This window comes from Culex quinquefasciatus, chromosome 3 (genome assembly GCF_015732765.1).
Source record: "Culex quinquefasciatus strain JHB chromosome 3, VPISU_Cqui_1.0_pri_paternal, whole genome shotgun sequence".
NCBI lineage: Eukaryota > Metazoa > Arthropoda > Insecta > Diptera > Culicidae > Culex > Culex quinquefasciatus.
Genome location: NC_051863.1, coordinates 196,063,764 through 196,084,501, shown reverse-complemented (window position 1 = coordinate 196,084,501; position 20,738 = coordinate 196,063,764). Strand labels below are relative to the sequence as shown.

The 20,738-nt window shown below is 37.9% G+C and overlaps 4 protein-coding genes and 1 long non-coding RNA gene across 6 annotated transcripts in view; 2 read left to right on the top strand and 3 right to left on the bottom strand.

The window, feature by feature from the left end:
• The window catches only part of LOC6042805, a 73,381-nt gene extending 72,333 nt beyond the window's left edge, over positions 1-1,048 (bottom strand). For both annotated transcript variants that reach the window (XM_038262767.1, XM_001870770.2), the window contains exon 1: positions 850-1,048. The gene's annotated coding sequence lies outside the window, so the exon portion shown is untranslated. The remainder of the gene's footprint in view (positions 1-849) is intronic.
• Positions 1,049-1,203: 155 nt separating this feature from the next.
• LOC6042794 (peptidyl-prolyl cis-trans isomerase H) lies at positions 1,204-2,205 on the top strand. Its single transcript, XM_001870762.2, has 3 exons — positions 1,204-1,448; positions 1,516-1,692; positions 1,758-2,205. Exons 1-3 carry the CDS (start codon positions 1,365-1,367, stop codon positions 2,049-2,051), a joined length of 555 nt encoding a protein of 184 aa, XP_001870797.1. The 5' UTR covers positions 1,204-1,364; the 3' UTR covers positions 2,052-2,205.
• Positions 2,206-10,730: 8,525 nt separating this feature from the next.
• Positions 10,731-12,017, bottom strand: LOC6042791 (coenzyme Q-binding protein COQ10, mitochondrial). The gene is made up of 3 exons (XM_038265691.1): positions 11,789-12,017; positions 11,653-11,733; positions 10,731-11,577 (listed from the first exon to the last, which is right to left on the bottom strand). The coding sequence occupies exons 1-3, from the start codon at positions 11,866-11,868 to the stop codon at positions 11,124-11,126; spliced, it is 615 nt and encodes a 204-aa protein (XP_038121619.1). The 5' UTR covers positions 11,869-12,017; the 3' UTR covers positions 10,731-11,123.
• A 473-nt stretch (positions 12,018-12,490) lies between these two features.
• LOC119770838 lies at positions 12,491-13,099 on the top strand. The gene is made up of 2 exons (XR_005279019.1): positions 12,491-12,716; positions 12,772-13,099. It is a non-coding gene; the product is annotated as an uncharacterized LOC119770838 (long non-coding RNA).
• A 5,424-nt stretch (positions 13,100-18,523) lies between these two features.
• On the bottom strand, positions 18,524-20,474 carry LOC6042790 (zinc finger protein 883). The gene is made up of 2 exons (XM_038265378.1): positions 20,313-20,474; positions 18,524-20,255 (listed from the first exon to the last, which is right to left on the bottom strand). The coding sequence occupies exon 2, from the start codon at positions 20,233-20,235 to the stop codon at positions 18,613-18,615; it is 1,623 nt and encodes a 540-aa protein (XP_038121306.1). The 5' UTR covers positions 20,236-20,255; positions 20,313-20,474; the 3' UTR covers positions 18,524-18,612.
• Positions 20,475-20,738: the final 264 nt, after the last annotated feature.

Below are 20,738 nucleotides of genomic sequence, written 5' to 3'. Positions count from 1 at the left end.
GTGATAAGGTCCAGTTTGTGACAATGCACTACCTTCCCTTTACTAAGCAATCGATTCCAGAAGGGAGAAGATCACCAGTTGTGTTGGTCCGAGCCGTGTGGCTCGGTAAGAACAATCTTAAGCATTTTTGAAATTGGTTTTACGTAAGTAAGTACGTCTAATACCGAGGCAAAAAAGACTTTGTTTACCATGGCTTTTTTACGGCTTTTCGAAAACTAATCCGAGACTTGATCAATTTGGTGTCTTCGGCAAAATTGTAGGTATCAATGAGAAATTTTCCAAAAAATAGGTACAGGGAAAAAATCTGAATTGTTTAATGATTTTTTTTTCCCAAAGACCAAAATCCGTATTTTTTTTCGAAATTTTTTATATGTTTTAAAAACCCGCAAATTTTGAGCCATAGAGAAATACGGTCAAAAATCTTGCCGTCGAGTTATAAATTTTCGAAAAATAGTAATTTTTGAAGAAAAAAAAATAAATTTCATACATAAAATTTGTTTGACCCCTTACCTTATTTATTATTAATTAGTATTTACATTTGTATGGAATTGTCCACGACGGGGAGGGGGGATGAGGATCTGATGTTTCTAAAAAGTGTCCACGTGGTTTATGGATGGTCCCTTACTAAACTATTTTAAATAAGCTTGTATTTTGGATTTATGAATTCGAATCAACAACTTTATTATAAGTAGTGATTTTAGTAAGGTTTGCTGAATAAATTTATCAGATTAATAATGTATAGTAGGGTCAAATTAAGAACATTCACTCTATGTTCTATAAAATTTAACAGACAAAAAAGGCGCTGTTTTTTATTACAGACTCTGATGAAGAATAAAGTAAGGAACTCACCTTTGCTTATGGGCGATTCAGCGTGCTCACAGCTTTTCACTGCACTATTTTTCAGTGAATTTTCCGTGAAAATATGCACTTTTCACTAAATTATCACAAAATAGCCGCACTGTTTCACGATTTCACAAACTATCGTCAACAAAAACACCGCCACCGTGCTCAGAGTTCACACGCGCCGATCAGCTGTCACCACAGAACATAAACAACCTACCAGCGGCGCCGTCCAATTTCTTCAAAAAAGTGGGAGCCTTGCATCACGCGCCATTACACACTAGCCGCGACTCACTGGGCAGCTGCCAGCAAACGTCATAACAAACAAACAAAAAAACGCGAGTTCGGCGATTTCAAACGATTCGAGGCGCGCGCGTCCCGTTCTGCATTTGTAAACAGACCTTTGTCGCGAGCGGTCGTGTTTCGGTTTCGAGTCCGCGGGTTTCGGTCCATCTCCGTCCAAGTGAATGATTGTCCGGTGTGAAGTGCAGTAGTGAATAGATCAAGTTAACCCCGTCGTCGAAATGCCCACCTGGAACCAGATTCAGTCACAGCTTCGGCACCCCAACAATCCGGTTGTGTTTATGGACATAACCGTCGGAACGTCGGTTAGTGACCGCGGCATGGGGGCCGTTTTGGAAGCTTGTTTGTGAGTAATGTTTTGTGAATTTGCAGGAAATTGGCCGGATGGTGTTTGAGTTGTTCGCCGATGTAGTGCCGAAGACGTGCGAGAACTTCCGGCAGCTTTGCACCGGCGAGCACAAGAAAGACGGAGTTCCCGTGGGTTATAAGGGGTCCTCCTTCCATCGGGTGATCAAGGACTTCATGATTCAGGGTGGTGATTTTGTGAATGTACGTTTTTTATGGCTTTATAATTATTCAAGAGTAAAGAAAATTACGCTTCTTTCCCTCAACAGGGTGACGGAACGGGCGTGATGAGCATTTACGGTAACAACACATTCCCGGACGAGGGCTTCCTGCTGAAGCATGAAGCTCCCGGTCTGCTTTCGATGGCCAACAGTGGGAAGGACACCAACGGTTGTCAGTTTTTCATAACTTGCGCCAAATGCAACTTCCTCGATTACAAGCACGTTGTTTTCGGTCGCGTCCTCGATGGCCTGCTTATCATGCGCAAGATCGAAAATGTCCCGACGGGACCGAACAACAAGCCCAAACTTCCGGTCGTGATTTCGCAGTGCGGACAGATGTAGGTTATTTCGTAGATTAGAGTGTAAGCAGAATCGTACAATTGTTAAAAAGTCTGCACCCCAGCACTGGCCGAAATCGGTCCGGATAGAGTCCGGACTCCAGCAAGGATAACACAACACATACACATAAATACAGCCAGCCAGCACAGAATCGTAAGTTATGTTTTTCCACTTCTAATTATATCACATTTTCCCTGAAGAGGTAGCTAGTATTTGCTTCCTAAGGAGAGGGTGGTGTGGAAAAAGTTAACCTTGATTTCTACGACGATGTTGATGGAAAAGGGGGAAACCATAAAAATACGAGGATTCGTAATTTTTTGCTGTACTACCCGTATCATTAATAAATTTCTTGAGCCTTGTTTTTTTTTTTAAACTTGATTTTCATATGTTTAAACCATTAACGAATTATTCTTAAAATCTACCATTTTTAAATTCTTACATCTGTAAAAACTTATATTCTTAAATTGTATAGTTGATGATTCTGAAATTCCATAATAATTAAAAATCTTGGAGTCCCAAATTTCTAATATCTTTTTTTTTTGTTTATAAAATATCGAGTAACAAAACAAATTCATAATATTTAATTTCTATATTCTTTTTTGCTTTAATGTTTAAATACCTAAATTCTATGATTTTGTTTATTGTAAGGTTTCTTATTTTCCTACATTTTTAAAATTATTCAAATCAAAAATTTAAAAAAACTGAAGTTTAACTTTTCTGAAATTTTTAACAAACCAACCGAACAAACAAACTTTGAATTTCAAAATATCAAATTCATAAATTCTCTTTGAAAAATGAAACCTTTAATCCTAAAATTCTATTTTTTTTAATTCTTTAGTTTTCATTAATATGAAAACTTGAATTCCTCAATTCTTAAATCTAGATTTTTTAGAAGGTGCTATAACATATGAATTATTAAACTCTAAATTGTTAAATTCTAAAATTGTTAAATTTAAAAATTCTTAAATTTGTCTCAGCCAACTTAGAAAAAACGTGGTGTTATGGTGTGGCATTCTTAGCTTTTTTACATTTTCAGACTCCCAAAATTTGGCCAAGGGGCCAATGGGAACCTGTTCTGACTGTTACGGATCCGGGAACCAGTGGCATGACATGACATTTTTATTAAATTTATTAAAAATGTTTTAGCCACTAGAATTTCAAGATTCTCATTCAAGATCTGAATTTATCTAAAACCAGAATCATAAATGTCCTTAATTGTTAAAATCTTAAATTCTTAAATTCCAAAATTCTTAAATTCTTAAATTCTTAAATTCTTAAATTCTTAAATTCTTAAATTCTTAAATTCTTAAATTCTTAAATTCTTAAATTCTTAAATTCTTAAATTCTTAAATTCTTAAATTCTTAAATTCTTAAATTCTTAAATTCTTAAATTCTTAAATTCTTAAATTCTTAAATTCTTAAATTCTTAAATTCTTAAATTCTTAAATTCTTAAATTCTTAAATTCTTAAATTCTTAAATTTAAATTCTTAAATTCTTAAATTCTTAAATTCTTAAATTCTTAAATTCTTAAATTTAATTCTTAATTTAAATCTTAAATTTAAATTCTTAAATTCTTAAATTCTTAATTCTTAAATTCTTAAATTCTTAAATTCTTAAATTTAAATTCTTAAATTTAAATTCTTAAATTCTTAAATTCTTAAATTCTTAAATTCTTAAATCTTAAATCTTAAATCTTAAATTCTTAAATTCTTAAATTCTTAAATTCTTAAATCTTAAATTCTTAAATCTTAAATTCTTAAATTCTTAAATTCTTAAATTCTTAAATTCTTAAATTCTTAAATTCTTAAATTCTTAAATTCTTAAATTCTTAAATTCTTAAATTCTTAAATTCTTAAATTCTTAAATTCTTAAATTCTTAAGTTCTTAAATTCTTAAATTCTTAAATTCTTAAATTCTTAAATTCTTAAATTCTTAAATTCTTAAATTCTTGAATTCTTAAATTCTTAAATTCTTAAATTCCTAAATTCCTAAATTCTTAAATTCTCTTTAAAAAAAATATTCAATTCTTTAATTCTTTAATTATTTTCAATTTAATTTTTTTTTATTTTATATGTTAATATTGTTTTATTTAATGTTTTGGTATCGGAATTTTTTGTGTGTTTTGTTTATTTATTTCATTATTTTGTAGCTTTGTAATTTTTTTTATAATTTTGAAACTTGGAATTCATGTTATTGTAGAATTGAGTTTTTTTTATAATCTATGCTTTAATATTTTGTTCATTTGCAGTTTGTATTTAGTTTTTATTTGCAATTTTTTTTACATTTTATAATTTTGATATTTTTGATTTATTATTTTGGGAGTTAATGTTAATTACTTTTTAGAGTATTTTTTAAGAGCAGTCCTGTTACCAAATTATTCTTAAGTATTTTTTAAACCTAATTTTTCTTCATCAAAAGAAACGGCTAATCAAAATCTCAACGGATATTTATCAACGAACACTAACTCAGCAATTATGTTATAAATCAAATGTCCAAGTAGGATTATGAATGGTTATTACGCTCGTAGAACAAACCCTATTCTGCGACGCTGACCTTATTTCCGTTCTTGGCTGGTTTGATTGCTTGCCACGGTCGGTCCCAGGCCGTAGATCGATCGGTCAAGTTTAGCCTGCTGACCTTGGGCAGCTAACAATTTTATTTCTTATATACCTCTGTGATTGCCGAGGAACAGCTGACCGCACAAATGGTTCCTTTGCACGGGGTGGGAGCCACCTCGGCGTAACCGCTAATCATTCCATTTCCGGCAGCGCGGCGTTAGCTGCAGTGCTAAAACATGTGCGGCTTTTGGGGCCTCCCTTTTGATGATAATCGAGGGACCGTTTTGCCTTTGAATGGGTTGAATTTCCTTCGAATTAGTCGCCTTTTCTGAACAGATTTGGCTTGTGAATGCGAAAGAGTCAACCGTCTTTTTATGAACTCATCGTCGGAGCCGTTAGGCCCCAAAATGGAATGGTGATAATAATTTTTATGGACAGTTATATGGAAATCGCGGAAAATGCCCGCGTTGTGGCGGGAGTCATAATTTTGCGCCAGCGGTCTGTTTACTTTTCTCGAGGAAGGAATGTGGCACATTCCCGGCACTTTTTTTTCAAATAATCGGCACCAACCTAGCTTTTGCGGTATTTTTTTTGTACGGTCAATAAGCTAAGCTATTTTTTTTAAAGTATGCTTCCACACTGCTAGGAGCATTAACTCCAGATTTCCCCTTCGACAATCATTACTTACGCCGGAAAGCACCGAGCTTGCGTGCTGGGAGCGCATTACCTTCTCCCCCTTTTCCCACCGTCGTATTTCTAGTTTTGACTTTGACGAGGATATGCCAGAATTAAGGTGGGAGGGAGAATATTCTGACCACCACTTTGGTATGCAAAACTCGGCCTCCATCCACCGTCGGTGCCTCGAACGAGAAGGAAAGGAGCGGGGTTTTGTGGGTGAGGATTTCATATCTCGCCAGATGGGTGCCATGGGTGAAGGTACTTGAAGACTCATTACGCAACCGCGGGAGTCCGGCGGGGATGATGAGGGTCGGCCGGAGCACTTTGGCTGTCGGAATGTGCTAATGAATTTAAGGGCAGGTTATGCTGGAAGGAAAGTAGGGGGAATTTATGAAAATTTATAAATATTATTCTTACCAATATTCAGTATTTTTACATCAATGCTAATTAGGAAAACTACCAATAATTCCAATAAAGTAAGTATGTTGAGGAAGTGGTTATTCTATCAAAAGTAATGAAAAAAATAATATTCGCAATTCGCAATTTTCAGTGTAAGAACGGGCCTTGACCGATCTTATGCACTAGGTTCCCGACGAACACGCACTGCCCTTACACCTACATCTCACCCTTGCTCTGAGTCAGTACGAGCAGCACGCTAGAACACGCTTTGAGTGTTCGTGCCAGGCATGCACACCTTCTTTTCCGGTTACGCATTTTAACTCGGCCGGGGGTGGTACATTACGTAGGGTTTGATGTAAGTATAAGCGCCTAACCATTCATTGTGTGCCTATCAACTTTCATTAAAGCAAAAACTGTTTTATTTTTAGTTTGAAATCAAAAACTAATTGTTATTTTACTGTGTATTGTTTTCTCCTGAAAACTTTCCTAGTGTTGAGTCGTGTTTATCTGTTGCTATTTCTTTTGTCGCGGTGTTTTGTTACAATATTTTGGTCCTAAGCATTTTAGAAAAGTTTATCAAAAATACAATAGTAATATTTGTGTTAATCCTTTAATCATTCCATAAATTGAGTAAGGGCTCGAACCTCACTTGCTTAAGAAAAGGTGAAGTTTCAAAACAATGGACAGTGAAGGAAATATACTATGTAAAGAATCAATAGTAAAGAAAGATAGTAGAAATTAGAAATTATTCAAATAGATAAATAAAGAAAATGCACATGATAAACAAAATTGACATCGCTGCCAAATTAAGGGAAAGCAGACAGTTTGTTACAGCAGCATCAATTGGTAAAATAGAGTGGAAAAGTGTTGAGAAATAAGAGAATCAAATAAGTAAAATCGAAATCAAATGGAGGATAGTAAACAGAAGCCGTTCAAGAAAATCAGTGAAACAAAATAAACAGAAGATAGCTGTTAGTTTAAATGGAAAGAAGAGAAACCCCGTTCTGCGATGCTCAGGTACATCCACAGCAGTTGACTCAACATACTGCGAATCCAAACAATACCGTCTACAATCACAAAATTCCCACATTGACGCGCCCTTTCTTTTAGCCGCCTCTACTCTGTCCCTCGCTGGTCAAAGGTTTACGAGTCGTTTCCACAGGCCACCAGCTAGGTTACACCTTGTCATCATGATGACTAAACCAAGCCAACGTGGAGGTAAGAAAATAGGACACTTGCAAGGAACCAGAGCCATGCTGTTTTGTCCAGCACTACGGATGTAGTTGGGCTCCTTCCAGGATGTTCCTCGCCTGGATGTGTCAACCGACGAGTATCATCAGTATCATGCACCCTTGGCCTGCAATCAAAAGTAATGAAAAAAATAATAGAATATTAAATACTTTTCAACGATAAATTTCAAATTTTCATCGATATTACAAAAAAAAAATTGCAAACAAAAGTCAATATGCGAAAAAATTGCGAAGTGCCGTATGTTGACTTTTCTCAGCATTTTTCGATTGGTTTAAATTGCAGGCCAAGGGCGAATGATACTGATAATACCTCTTCAGTTGACGCTCAGGCGAGGAACATCCTGGAAGGAGCGTCACTGACTACGTCCGTAGTCCTGTTAGATCATTCTTGATCAAGACAGTATAGCTCTGGTTCCTTGCAAGTGTCCTATTTTCTTACCTCCACGTTGGCTTGGTTTTCATGATGACCTAGCTGGTGGCCTGTGGAAACGGATCGTAAACCTTTGACCACCGCGGGTCAGAGTCGAGACGGCTAAAAGAAAGGGGCGCGTCAATGTGGGAAAGGGAAGTAATTTGTGATTGTAGACGGTATTGTTTTGATTCGCAGTATGTTGAGTCAACTGCTGTGGATGTACCTGAGCATCGCAGAACGGGGTTTCTCTTCTTTCCATTTCAGCTAACAGCTATCTTCTGTTTATTTTGTTTCACTGATTTTCTAAAACGGCTTCTGTTTACTATCCTCCATTTGATTTACTTATTTGATTCTCTTATTTCTCAAACCATTTCCACTCTATTTTACCAATTGATGCTGCTGTAACAAACTGTCTGCTTTCCCTTAGGTAATTTGACAGCGATGTCAATTTTGTTCATCATGTGCCTTTTCTTTATTTATCTATTTGAATAATTTCTCATCTTCCCTGTAAATTGCTCTCAATACAATCTAAGCTTGTTTGTTACCTCTATTTATTAACTATTGTTAATTTCTTTATCTACTTCATAAATTACTATCTTTCTTACTATCCTATTGATTCTTTACAAAGTATATTTCCTTCACTGTCCATTGTTTTGAAACTTCACCTTTTTCTTAAGCAAGTGAGGTTTGAGTCCTTACTCAATATATTAACACAAATATTACTATTGTACTTTTGTTAAACTTTTGAATAACATGCTTAGGTCAAAAACATTGTAACAAAACATCGCGACAGAAGAAATAGCAACAGATTAACACGAATCAACATTAGGGAAGATTTCGGTACAGTACACAGTAAATAACAATTAGTTTTTGAATTCAAACTAAAAAATAAAACAGTACTTGCTTTAATGAAAATTGATAGGCACACTATAAATGGTTAGGCGCTTATACTTACATCAAACCCTACGTAATGTACCACCCCCGGCCGAGTTAAAATGCGTAACCGGAAAAGAAGGTGTGCATGCCTGGCACGAACACTCAAAGCGTGTTCTAGCGTGCTGCTCGTACTGACTCAGAGCAAGGGTGAGATGTAGGTGTAAGGGCAGTGCGTGTTCGTCGGGAACCTAGTGCATAAGATCGGTCAAGGCCCGTTCTTACACTGAAAATTGCGAATTGCGAATTGCGAATTTTTCGATTGGTTTAAATTTAGAAAATATATGTCTTAGGACGCCATTTTTTCTCATTGTTTCATACGATCTCTATACTACTTTACGGTTCAAACAAAAGTGCTTTGTATATATTCGAACATCTGTATCTAAAAAAAAAATAGGGACGGGAATTTTCAGGAAACATTGTTACATTCTGAAAGAAGTGCGATTTAAACTTTGAAAAATAATTGCAAAGGCTTAAATTCAAAAAAAAAATGTAAAGCTTCAAAAGAATATTTACAAAAAAAAATTTCGCAGTACCATAACTTTTGAATTTTTGTAAATTTTTGAATATAAAAAAATATTGAATATAAAAAAAATATAAATATATAGGCCATCATTTTCTTCCCCATCCGACGGAAGGCGAGATCAGACAAGTATCGTCTCGAAAAATGTCACCTGGGCTGACTGGGATCGCACCCAGGCCAACTGGCCGGACCCGACATTTTTTATATTTTCCAAATCTTTTGATTTTTGTAAGGAGGATATTTTTTTTTAAATTTTTAGGTTTTAATTTTTTTGTGCTTTTGAGTTTTTAATGTTTTCATTTTTTTTAAATTTCTTGATATTTGTTATTTTGTATAATGTTGGTTCTTTTTTCTTTAAAAAACTATTTTTTTTAATTTATGCATTTTTGAGGTAATTCTTTTTAAATTTATAAGTTCAAAAAAAAAAAATCCAGAAAAATAAATAGACCTTCTGAAATTTAAAAATTCTAAAAATAAAACCTATTAAGTCTAGTATTTTTTTCAATTTATGCATTTTGAAAGTTATATTATTGGTCTTTAATTTATAAACAACAGAAACAAAAACTCTAGAATTTAAAAAAAATCCTAAATTAAACTTTTTTTTATTTACAAATTTAAGGGGCTACAAAAGGCTTTTTAGCCACAGTTAAAAATATAATTTAACCCAAAAATTACGAACTTTGCAAACAATGATCGAGCTCGAGCTGTCACATTCCTGCGAAATATGTTGGCTGATATATCGGGCGGCCAGTCAAAAAAAAAAAACCAGCTATAAATCGCCTGACAAAACACTTTTGCTAGAAAGAGCTAGCAAATCTGATGCAAACAAACCCCCAGCTGCCATTTAAACACACTTTGAAGAAGAAGCCTCAGAAAGCCTTATACATGTAAATCGGCAAAATTGTCAAGGACTGGTATGAGCACACATTTAAAATTTTGTTTAATCTGTTTATGTTGATGCAAATATTGGGCAGTGTCGAGGGGGGGGGGAGGGTCCAAAAAAATATAAAAAACTGTATTAACAAGCCATAGTTTCAACATTTGAATAAAAAAAGTGCTTTAAAGTGAATTTTACACTAGTTCAGTTGTTTTGCAATCATAACTTTTCAAAAAAATTTAAGATTTGAGAAAAACAAAAACGTTTGTGAAAAAAAATTGGCGGTACTAAGCATCGATTTTTTTTAAATTTCAGACATTTTTTAATTAACCCAAACATTCTTTAAAATGATTCTAAACGCAGAGAAATGCGTTGTTTTTTGAAAAAAAAAAATTTCTGTAAAAGAATTTTCTGTAATATGACAGATTTTCTACATGTATGTTACCGCTTAAAAAAGAAGAATTAAAAAAATATGTTTATTTAATGTTTAAAAATTTTAAATTTTAGAATTTGTGTTTACTTTTTTTAACTTTTAGAATCAACAAAAATGCATAAGTAAAGATCCAGATTTTCTCCAATTGCGATTGGCAGTTATTTGGTTTGTGTTTTGTTTGAATCCATCCAGAAATAGAATGCACTAAAAGCTAGTAAATGGACAAAAATGGTGGTTTAAATCTCAAACACAGCTAACGATGACTAATGTTGCTTCATTATAGTCAAATCGAATTACAAAACACCATCAACTTGTCTGGCCTTTTTTTTTTCTTTGTTTCCATCGACAAGCTGTAAAAATAAACTTAACGACTATTAGCTTCCGATTAGATTTAGTCCGGTGGTGCAGGCACGGAATTTTCGTGTTTGTTTCAACCTTTCATTAATGCAACTGCTGAATCCTTTAAGATTATCTTGTAAAAAAAGGGGTTTTATTCAAAACAGACTCACCAAGGTTACAACGAAGCTATTAGCGGGCGCACGCACGCCAAGGTTGCGATATTCAATGGAAATTTTGGGCTTTCTTTCCGAGAGTTCATTGAGAAGAAAAAAACCAACGTTTGCCTTTTCTCAGTTCTCTCTTTCGACGACAAACGCGCTACCCGTACGTTCACATTAAATCAATCTATTTGGGTACTTTTGCCTTCCAATTGTTAAATTAGTCTACGCGAAGGTCGCCGTCCTGGGTTCGGGGCTACGCGATGACCTAGACTTCCAAAGGGGGTGGGATGAAAGAGGGACCGCAATAAACGGTCCCTCCTCGTTGATGAATTATTAATTCGAATAAAACAATATCTACATAACGAACAACAACAAAAAATACCTCCACTTTCATTCAATCCTTTTGCTTGTGAGCCAGCGGCTCGCTAGGACATTCTACATAAATTAAACCACCCGCCCACACGTGGCCAATCAAAATGTACAAATATTTTCATTCTTAATCTCGGCCCTGTCACGATTTGTTCGACACGAGCACGTGGCTCTTGATCGAGGGCGGCCCGAAGCGGTTGCCGGCCTCCGCTATGAACGCGTACTCCATCTGTTTGACGATCTGGTCAAAGAACAAATTGGACAGCTGCGAGTGAAGCACCGACTTGAACTCGAACGCGACCATGAAATCGATTACGCAGGACTGCGGGATGTCCTTGAGGCCCGGGCTGAACTGCCACGCCGTCAGCAGGTAGTTGAACAGCCGCCCGTCCACGCACTCGGCCTTGACCAGCGATGGTTTGACCAGCGTTACGTTCGAGGTGTAACTTTCGTTCAGCGGTGGAAATCCGATTATCAGGTCGGCCTTCAGCGAACCGGGCTTGCGGGCGTACACGTGCGATTTTTTACAAAACGGGACAAAGGTGTTGTACTTTTCGACGTCCGACACCACGCTGAATAGCTGTTCCGCCGAATATCTGTGAATATAGGGAAGCGGAAGTTCATGGTCAAGGTCGGTCACATTCAAGGCCAATAGCTAATCCCGAGCTTACCCTGCCAGCTTCTTCTGGGCAAACTCTCGTCTCGTATTTGTAATCGGTGTGAAATCGAAGAGACCACGATAGGTTGAATAACTGAAACGGGCGTTTTTTGAATAACTTTTTCTAAAGTATTGCAGGAAGTACTCACAGAAGTGGTTGCCTTTGAAATTGAACTAAGGAACGCGAAAGGACGATACTTTTAATACTGGATGCTACAGTTGTCGTCATATTCGCTAACTAATCACTTTTAAAATAACTGAAATGATTTAATTTTTTACAATTTAGTTAAAACTAAACAAGAGTTAGTATTTCGTTCTTAATTTTGAGAAATTTCGCAATAATATTTTTGTGAGCGAATCACTTTTTCCGAGAACTGTCAAACGGGTTGTTTTCTTTTGTGTACATGCCCAGTGGTGTTGTGGTGTGGCGAATTGATGAGAAGGAAAATAACCTGCAAAAAGCTAGGGAAACGGCGCGTACATTTGGCAGATTTGCCGTTGATTAACAAAATTTAACGAATCTTTACTAAATGTGGCTAAATAAATTCAAGCAAAACATTGTAAAACGACCGAACACATAATTCAAAACAATGAGAAAAACGAGAATGAAATCTGCGGTTGGTTTTTCAATTCCTATTTCGGACATAATTGGCCAACTGTGATTATCATTCAAATAAAATGCGTGAAACTAGATGTGTTATGCATCCCCATATTCAATTTAAGGCAAAAAGGTGATTATTCCCGAGAAAATTGATGAAAAAATAATATAGGCCTGAAAAAAAGTTATCAACATGCGGGATCGGATTAAGCCCTTTGCGTTTTAGAGCCTTTGTAAACATTGGCGTGTTTCATTTTCCATTTGGGCCCTATGTCAAACGACCAAACACGACGGCAGGATTTGTTTTTGTTATTGTTTTGTTTTTTGGCCTCGTAGGCCAATCCAAAACAAATTTCGTTTTCGTGTTGGGCCGTTTGAATCAAAAATATATTTTCGCTCGTTTATGTTTGTTAAAGAGTTAATATCGCGTTTTTTCTTATAATTTCTATTTTACATCGAGTATTCCTTCATTCCAATGGGTAAGTTCTAACTTTTAGTATTTTAAAGTGCATACTGAAGTTCTTTTTTTTGCAGGAAAGTTCGTGATCCTTAGATGGCTAAAAAAGCCCACCAACTTGGATAATTATGGCTGGTAGGTGCTCCAGGAAAAAGGGTGAGGAAGAAATAACGTTGTACGATGCCGACGGAGGCGATTGTTGCATTCGCATGTTGCAGCCAAATCGCATGACTATCTTTGTCGAACCTGTACGTTGCCTACGGGTCGATGGCAACGACGGCTTGACCGGCTACAACCAGGAGGAAAAGGAGTCATCGGTGCGAATGTACTTAAACGGGTAGATTCATCGGAACTTGCGACATGGAATAGCAAAGAAATGGTTTATCTAATAAATTTATGTAAATAGTTCGTGTTTATGTTTCTTTAAAAAACAGAAATTGACTAGAATCATAGCGATGCACGTCTTTAGGGAGTGTAGGAATTGGCCAGAAATACTGGGAAATATTTAATTTGAATAAATCTCTGTTAGTGGAAAGGTTAATTCGTTAATTGGAGACGTCGCAGGTGGTGTTCGAACGTGGAGGATTTCGTCCGGATCAGTCGAGGTGGCCCGGTTAAGTTTGTTAAAGGACGAAGAACACGTGCAGCTGCTTCTGGTAGTAGTTTCTTCCCAAAAGTTGCCTTTATCGCTTCTTTACCAATACCCTCCTCCTCCTTGTCGAAGCAGTCACAGTCACCTGAGTTTATGATCGCGTCCGAGGGCAGCATGTTCTCGTTACAAACACTGACACAACTGCCACTCCAGATCAATGTTCCGGCGACGAAAATTTAATGTGGTGCTCATGCCGTCGGCCCCGCTCGTGTGGCCACCGTTTGTTCCAGAGCTGATCCCTGACGTAGTCGTTGGCGGGGATAGGTTCCACCCTGCTGATCTAGTGAACAAAGTACGTAGCGGAAGAGCTCCGCCTGAATAGAATACTCGAGGATTGATTGGAGCAAAACTCAGACGAGAGAACCGGTGCCTTGGTCGTTCAGGCTGTCGGAGAACCTGCCACTCATTTGATACTGGAAACTTTCCATTTTGCAGGTGTCCTCTAAGAACCTAAAGCATGAATATATTTTTACCAAGCCGGTTCCACTAGCAGACTTACACTTGGGCAATCTGAATAATCTTATTCGGTGACATTCAAATTGCATTTCATTTAATTAAGTAAAACATCTCCAGAACCATGGGGAATCACATCTAGGAGGGAAGAATTGGCCAGAAATGCCTGGGATTTTTCATTTGGGTCAAAACAGCGATTTTAAAGCAGAAGGCCAATGTTGGTTTCGATTCTTGTTTGCAAACAAAATCTTGATTGTCCCTGGCCCAAACACGATTTCAAAACAAAACAACCCAGTTTTCACATTGGACCTTAGAATCAAAGGGTCTATGAGGATTTTGAATACAAACACAATGTAATTGACTTTGGCCTTATGTAAAATAGCGATTTTTCAAAGAAACATCACATTTTTAATACTTTTCTCGATATGTAGGGATAGTTTAACTCCCTTAGCATCGATTACAGAGAAAATCTGGTTTGTTTACATTTTTGACTTTGGTCCTTTTACATTGTTTTGCTTGAATTTACTGAAGTCTGCACTACTGAAATTTTCAGTAAATGAAAACTTGCTGAAATGTCAGCAATATTTGACAGCTCCATACAAATTTTAACAGAAGTTCTGCGAAAAACTAACTGAAAATTTCAGTAGTGCAGTTTTCAGTAAATATTAACTGAAAACGAACATCAGAATTTGCTGTGTATACTACAGAAGCTGGGGGCACCGATGGAAATCCCCACTGTCACCGTTCCTGAGCGACGTTTATATGGCTGAACTGGAACACGAGCTACAGACCGAACGCCTACTACCAGAACGTTGGTGGAGATATTGCGCAATTCTCACTAAAGCTAAGAACAAGATTGTCCGTCAGGGCTGGACGCAAACGCAAAATTTTGCGCCTGTCATCATAGCCTGCCAGTCATTGACCATTGAATAAAGCAACCCCTGTAGATTGTTCGACTGACAGTTGATGGAAAATTCGAACTGGCACAGCACTCTGCGTTCACCACTGCGTCGAACGGACAATCTTGTTCTTAGCTTAACTTGGACTTCGTACTAAATTATTGCTATCGATCGCACTATTGCGACTTGTCAAACTGGCCTGGGAAATTTTAATTTTCTCAAAAAATGATCAAAGCGAGCCGATGTTTCTCACCTGTCAATCGCAATTTTAAAGTGCGAATGTCCAGTTTGATGGAAACTGCGACTGGAAATGTAAATAAACAACTGCTGGTTGCCTAGTTTTTGGAAATTTTATTGTCAAAAGTGCGAGAGAAAAGTGCGGGCCAAATCCAAGTTACAGTGCAAGGATCAATATGTAGATGAAATCTTTTGCGTCATCAAAAGGGATTCACTAACATCGGTACTAGACACCATAAACAGCATTAAGTTCACTTACGAAGTTGAAGTTGAAGGAAAGTTACCTTTCATAGACGATCCTTAGAGAACCAGGTTGCCCATCTTCGTTTACTTCATTCTACAGGATCTATAGCAGCGATTCTCAACCTTCTTCTAGGTCGGTACCCCCTACCATGCAAATCAAGTAGGCCCGGTACCCCCGTTGAGAATCGTTGATCTATAGGAAACCAACAAACACCACCCAAGTAACCATCCAGCACTTAAACATGGTCACTGTTTAGCACTGACAGCGCATTTACAGCTCCAAGTAAAAGCTAAACTGCTTTGACAACAGCACTAACAGCTACTCCAGTGCTGAACAATGGCCGAGTTTGGACTTTACTCGGCTGGTTTAGTGCTGGTCCCTCGGCTGGTCCCTACTGTTGTTTTCCAACCCTGCAGAAAACGTCAAAAAATTGAGAGAGGCAAAAATATATCTTTCTCCCTTTCCTCCAGCTCCCCATGCTCTGTTTTGTTTACTCTGTACAGTCTGTTTTGTTTACTCTGTACAGTCATCCCTCATATTCGGAACAGTTTACAGATCGGCCAATGTTCAAAAAATCATATAGCAAATCGATAATTGAACATATTGATTTGCTTTTACCTTCATGTGAAAGCTTTTCTTGCGATCTCTCTAATGCTGTATCGAACAAATGCAAATTTTAACTTTTATATCAAGTTTTTGACGAAAAACTTTGACCTTTGAAATCCACAAATTCGGAACACTTTTTTCTTACGGATGTAAACAAACTTTGGTTCTATCCATGAATGCATAATTTTCACAAAATAATGACTTGACGCACTGAAACAAACGAAATTCAAGCTTAGTTATGTTTTATGAATGGTCTGGTAACATTTTTGTGAAAAAACCAGTAAAAATGCAGGTGTTCCACAATTGTGGGAGGCACAATAACATCCCACAATTATGGAACAGGCAATTTGGAGGCAGTGTTTTACTGCTCTGGATAAAATAGTCTTGAAATGTTCAAAAAGTACCACTTTTACTAGTGAAATAGCAAGAGAATGTCCAAATGAAGGTCCTAAAAATAGTAGGGTCTACAGAAAAGATGCATTCTGCTTGCTATTGACAAATTATCACAGAAGTGTTCCGAATTTGTGGGTGTTCCGAATATGTGGGATGACTGCACTCGATTACCGACACAGCTGACCGAGTTGGATTTTTTGGTTGAAAATGAGTTGTTCGGGATTTGATACCATTAGTTGCAAGCTGCCATCGCCGGGTGTAGATCTTGAGCCGGTATCCTCTCGACTAAATTAGAAGTGGATCACTGATGTGATTTTGGAGCATCTTATCGACTTAAATTTTAACATCATCATGGACGATAATCATGCTTTTTTGTGATTGCAATTTTGATTGATTGATTGGAATGATTGAAGATTGGATAAATTAAACAACGAAGTTCATCAAACAATTTTTCATATTTTTATTTTACACAAATGAAAAAACACGCAAGAAATAACAAACACTTGAAACAAGCCCACGGGGAAAATTACGGGAAGTTTCCGGAAATTATAGCCATCAACACACTTTAATACCAGACGTTCCTTGGAGTTGATTTTGTTTTTCAATGATGGCTTTCTTGGCACATCCTGGCCTGCATGTCAACTTCACCGGCTGGTTCTTTTGAAAAAGGATTTCGACGTTGACGTCGTCAGGTCTCCCGGAAAAATATGCTAATTTCCATCGCTGAATCTGCAGTAAGTCGACCTTCTTCATACCCAGATCCAAGTCAGGAAGTAAGATGAGTAACCAAGAAGAGGTTTCTGAAAATACATAGCATTTTAGTAAAATTATAAGATTTTATATATGAATTTAGTACTTACATTATTTTTTAAAACCAGTAAACCCAAATAAATGAAGTGAGCAAATGATGACAATTCTGCATGAAGACATGCTATCTCACTCTCTCTTCCTACGTGGGCAACGCCTAGTTGCCAGTTTTGAGAAAACTGATGAACACAGTTGCCAGCGCCGGCACTTAAGCAGCACTTAGTCAGCAATACTGAGTGCTACAATCTTAGTGCTGATCTGCATTAACACGTGCCGATGCATGACTAACATGCACTAGAGTACTGAAGTATTACTGATTAAGTTTAGTTTTTGTCTCGCAACGTCAAATCATTCTTTCCAACATAGGGCCGGTATGCTCTTCGAAATAAAGGGGGTCAACAAAAGAGAGGGAACGTTTTCTTGAGGCTTTTCTTCACCCTCTCTGGCTTGCTTTCACTACCGCTGCTGCCCATTTGAAATTTTTCTTGACCGGTTTCTTCCAAAGTGCATACCTTACAATAAGATGGAAGGATTCAGGAGTCAATATGTCTGTTTAAGCCGTTACCTACACAGACAGCTAAACATTTCTCTGTTATTTTTAAAAATTTATTCAAGGTTATTGAGTCAATAATTTGACAGTTATTAAGGTATGGAATATATTAAAAACGACATTCTATCCCATTGATAAGTCGATCAAACCTTTGGCGCGCACACTGTAGAATATTTGAAAATACATCCAAGTATTATTGCTTTCGTCATAATGTCTTGCGTCCAAGCGATAATCTCCAGCTGGCAAAAACTTTGGCATAATGTCCGGGGTTACCTGAAAATTGGTGATATTATAGCGGCCCTAAAACGAAAGCTTAGACAGACTTTGTATTACAACTATAAACTTTAGGGTTTCTTACGTAGTACGGACAGCGGTCAATCCAACTGACCTGTGATGTCGCAAAATCAATGACAAAATCGGCGATTTTGTTAATACCTTTGCCCCTTTGCTCGCTAAAGTAATGACACAAATCTATGTCGAACTGCATGAGGAAAGGCTGGAAAGTCGTGTACTTATAGAACATCGTAAAAGCCAGATGCATAATTTTAGTCGGTTTAGTAAATGTAAAGTGCAAATTCAAGCTGGCCGGTTTGTTCCGGTGCAATTTGATGTTGCAAATATGCACTTCCGTGTTCTTGTACGGTTGCTCAACGCAAATAAACTTGGACACACGAATCAAGTACGGGCGGGTTAGGTTTAGGCCAAGGGTCGGTGAGATATCGGCCTGACCTTGTAGTAATAGTGGTATTAAGAACAATATAAATTTTGCCATTTTTCCTACTGAATGGCTGAAATTGAACTGCAGTGACGATTGGTATGAGTGCTCAAAATGTGCACTTGTAATTTAATCGGAGTCATGCACAGCGTTTAACTACAGCATGAAGCGTGAAGTCATGTCACGTACGGTAAAAAATCAAAATTCGCAACAATTCGCGTTTTTGGCAAAGCTGTTGCGGTTTTGCAAGGTAAAAAATAACAGCAATTAGAATTAGTGAATAGTATTTACATATATTTCAGTGTTTTCTTTATTTTACATCAGCATTGTGCAGGCACCTGTTCACATCGCTATCGTATCAGTCAACTCTGAGCAACGGTTCCAAGTCCATCGATAGGACCGTTGACCGGTGGTGGCGGCTGTTGTTGCTGCTGAGGAACTCCGGGTATCTTATCGTGACAGTGAACTTTATAAATGTGCTTGTTGAGATTGTTGGACTGGTTGAACCGCTTCTGGCATATTGTGCACTGGTAGGGTTTGAGTCCCTGATGAATTCGTAGGTGTGTGTTGAGGTTGTTTTTCTGGTTGAAAAGACGATCGCACACGAAACATTTGTACGGCTTTTCGCCTGTATGCGTACGGACGTGTGTTTTAAGGTTGTTGGATTGGATAAACTGCTTGTTGCAATACGGACAGCTGAATGGTTTTGGCGATGAATGGACCAGCGAGTGGCGAGCGAATTCTTCCTCGTTCTGGAAGGACCTCGAACAAAAGTGACATTTGAATGGATCCATGAAGATGTGAGTTTTCATGTGCGTTTTGAGATTGTTGGACTGGGTGAAGGTTTTTAAACATATTTGACAGCGATGTGGTTTGACCTGGTTGTGCTGCTTGTTCGTGTGTTCGGTTAGTTCTTCGTTGTTTATAAACACTTTGTTGCACACCGTACAAATGTTCGGCTTGAGGTCTGCGTAGCAAACGCGTACATGTTTGGTCAGTTCTGTTGGGTGATTGAACTGGGCCTGGCAGACCTTGCAGATTAGCGAATGGGTTCGCATGTGTGTAGTCAGATTGTTCTTCTGATTAAATCTTTTTTCGCAAATTGGACATGCGAATGGACGTTCGTTCGTATGGGTGCGAATGTGTGTCTTCAAATTATTTGATTGGCTAAATTGCTTCAAACATATTTCACATTTATACGGTTTAGATCCTGAGTGAATTTTCATATGCGTCGATAAATTGTTTGACTGTATAAAACCTTTGCCACAAACAGAGCAATTGTAAGGTTTCTTGACTTCTCTGTGCTCACGCAAATGAATCGCTAACGAAGCCGCCGTTGGAAACTTCTTATGACACATAATGCAGTCAACTGGATTTCCATCGCCAGCCTCTTCCGGCTCTTGTTCCTTCACCTGTATCTGCTGCTGCTGGACACTTCCGGCCTGGTACAGAGCCCGGTTACGAAACTCGTTCTCGTGGATTTTCATGTGGGCCTGGAACTGGTCACCCGTGCTGAAGATCTTCTGACAAATTTGACACGCCTGACCAGTCGTAGTTCCGGAACCGGATGCCACCTGAAATCCTGGGTAAATCGGAGGCGACAGCAATTGGAAGGGTTGCGGCTCTGACTTGATGACGGCACCTGAGGCCACCAGCTGTTGTCCATTATAGCCGGAGCTTGCGTGCCGGTAGTCTTGTTCGTGTGTGCTCAAGTGAGCCGTTAGGGTGGCCACACTAGCGAAGCACTTTAAACACAGTTGACACTGGTACTGAAGCGTCGTGGACGAGGTGGTGGATCCATCTTCAGCAGATGATGAGTCATTCGGTGGTCGACGGACAGCCGTGGACGGGACTACTGTTGTCGGGGTTGTAACCAAGGAAGGTGCTGGATATAGCGGGGGCGGTGGCACCATCATGGACATTACCACAGGATTTGGTCGATTTCGGGCGGCCTCTGGTGGCTCGCTGTATTTACCACCAAGCATCGTGAGTTGTGTCAGAGGATCTGCAAAATTCATACAAATAGTTAACCAAGAGCAATTTGTAGAGTGTGATTACATACCACAATAGCAAAAAAATTGTTTTGATTTGATTGATGCTAGACCTCGGGAACTTAGTTACTTAAAATTACTAAATCTATTTATTTGAGGAAATTTATAATTTTTTACACTTTTGTTTTTATGCTGTTATTGCTCTTGCACTGGAAAAAGACTTCTGCCACATTACTTTGACACTTCGTTTTTGTTTAATTTTCATCGACATATCCTTTTTGTGCAGTTGATTTAGGTTTGTCGGAGTTAGAAGGTCGGTCGAAAATGACGCCTCCCACTGAGAATTTTGGCTCGAGCCTCGAGTCTATCTGGCTCGAGATCGAGTCGAGGCTCGAGTCGAGGCTCGAGCCAAAATTCTCAGTGGGCTGTATAAAAGTCCACTCAATCCATGGATTAGTATACGCTTAGGTTTGTATAAATTTTGGTTTTTATGTATA

What these genes read in the sequence shown, in the direction of transcription:
- LOC6042794 (XM_001870762.2), top strand. Translation starts at nt 1,365, where the DNA reads ATGCCCACCTGGAACCAGATTCAGTCACAGCTTCGGCACCCCAACAAT. An exon ending in ACATAACCGTCGGAACGTCG is followed by an intron (nt 1,449 to 1,515) that starts GTTAGTGACCGC and finishes GTGAATTTGCAG; the next exon opens with GAAATTGGCCGGATGGTGTT. An exon ending in AGGGTGGTGATTTTGTGAAT is followed by an intron (nt 1,693 to 1,757) that starts GTACGTTTTTTA and finishes TTCCCTCAACAG; the next exon opens with GGTGACGGAACGGGCGTGAT.
- LOC6042791 (XM_038265691.1), bottom strand. Translation starts at nt 11,868, where the DNA reads ATGACGACAACTGTAGCATCCAGTATTAAAAGTATCGTCCTTTCGCGT. An exon ending in TTTCAAAGGCAACCACTTCT is followed by an intron (nt 11,734 to 11,788) that starts GTGAGTACTTCC and finishes CGCCCGTTTCAG; the next exon opens with TTATTCAACCTATCGTGGTC. An exon ending in GCCCAGAAGAAGCTGGCAGG is followed by an intron (nt 11,578 to 11,652) that starts GTAAGCTCGGGA and finishes CTATATTCACAG; the next exon opens with ATATTCGGCGGAACAGCTAT.
- LOC6042790 (XM_038265378.1), bottom strand. Translation starts at nt 20,235, where the DNA reads ATGCTTGGTGGTAAATACAGCGAGCCACCAGAGGCCGCCCGAAATCGA.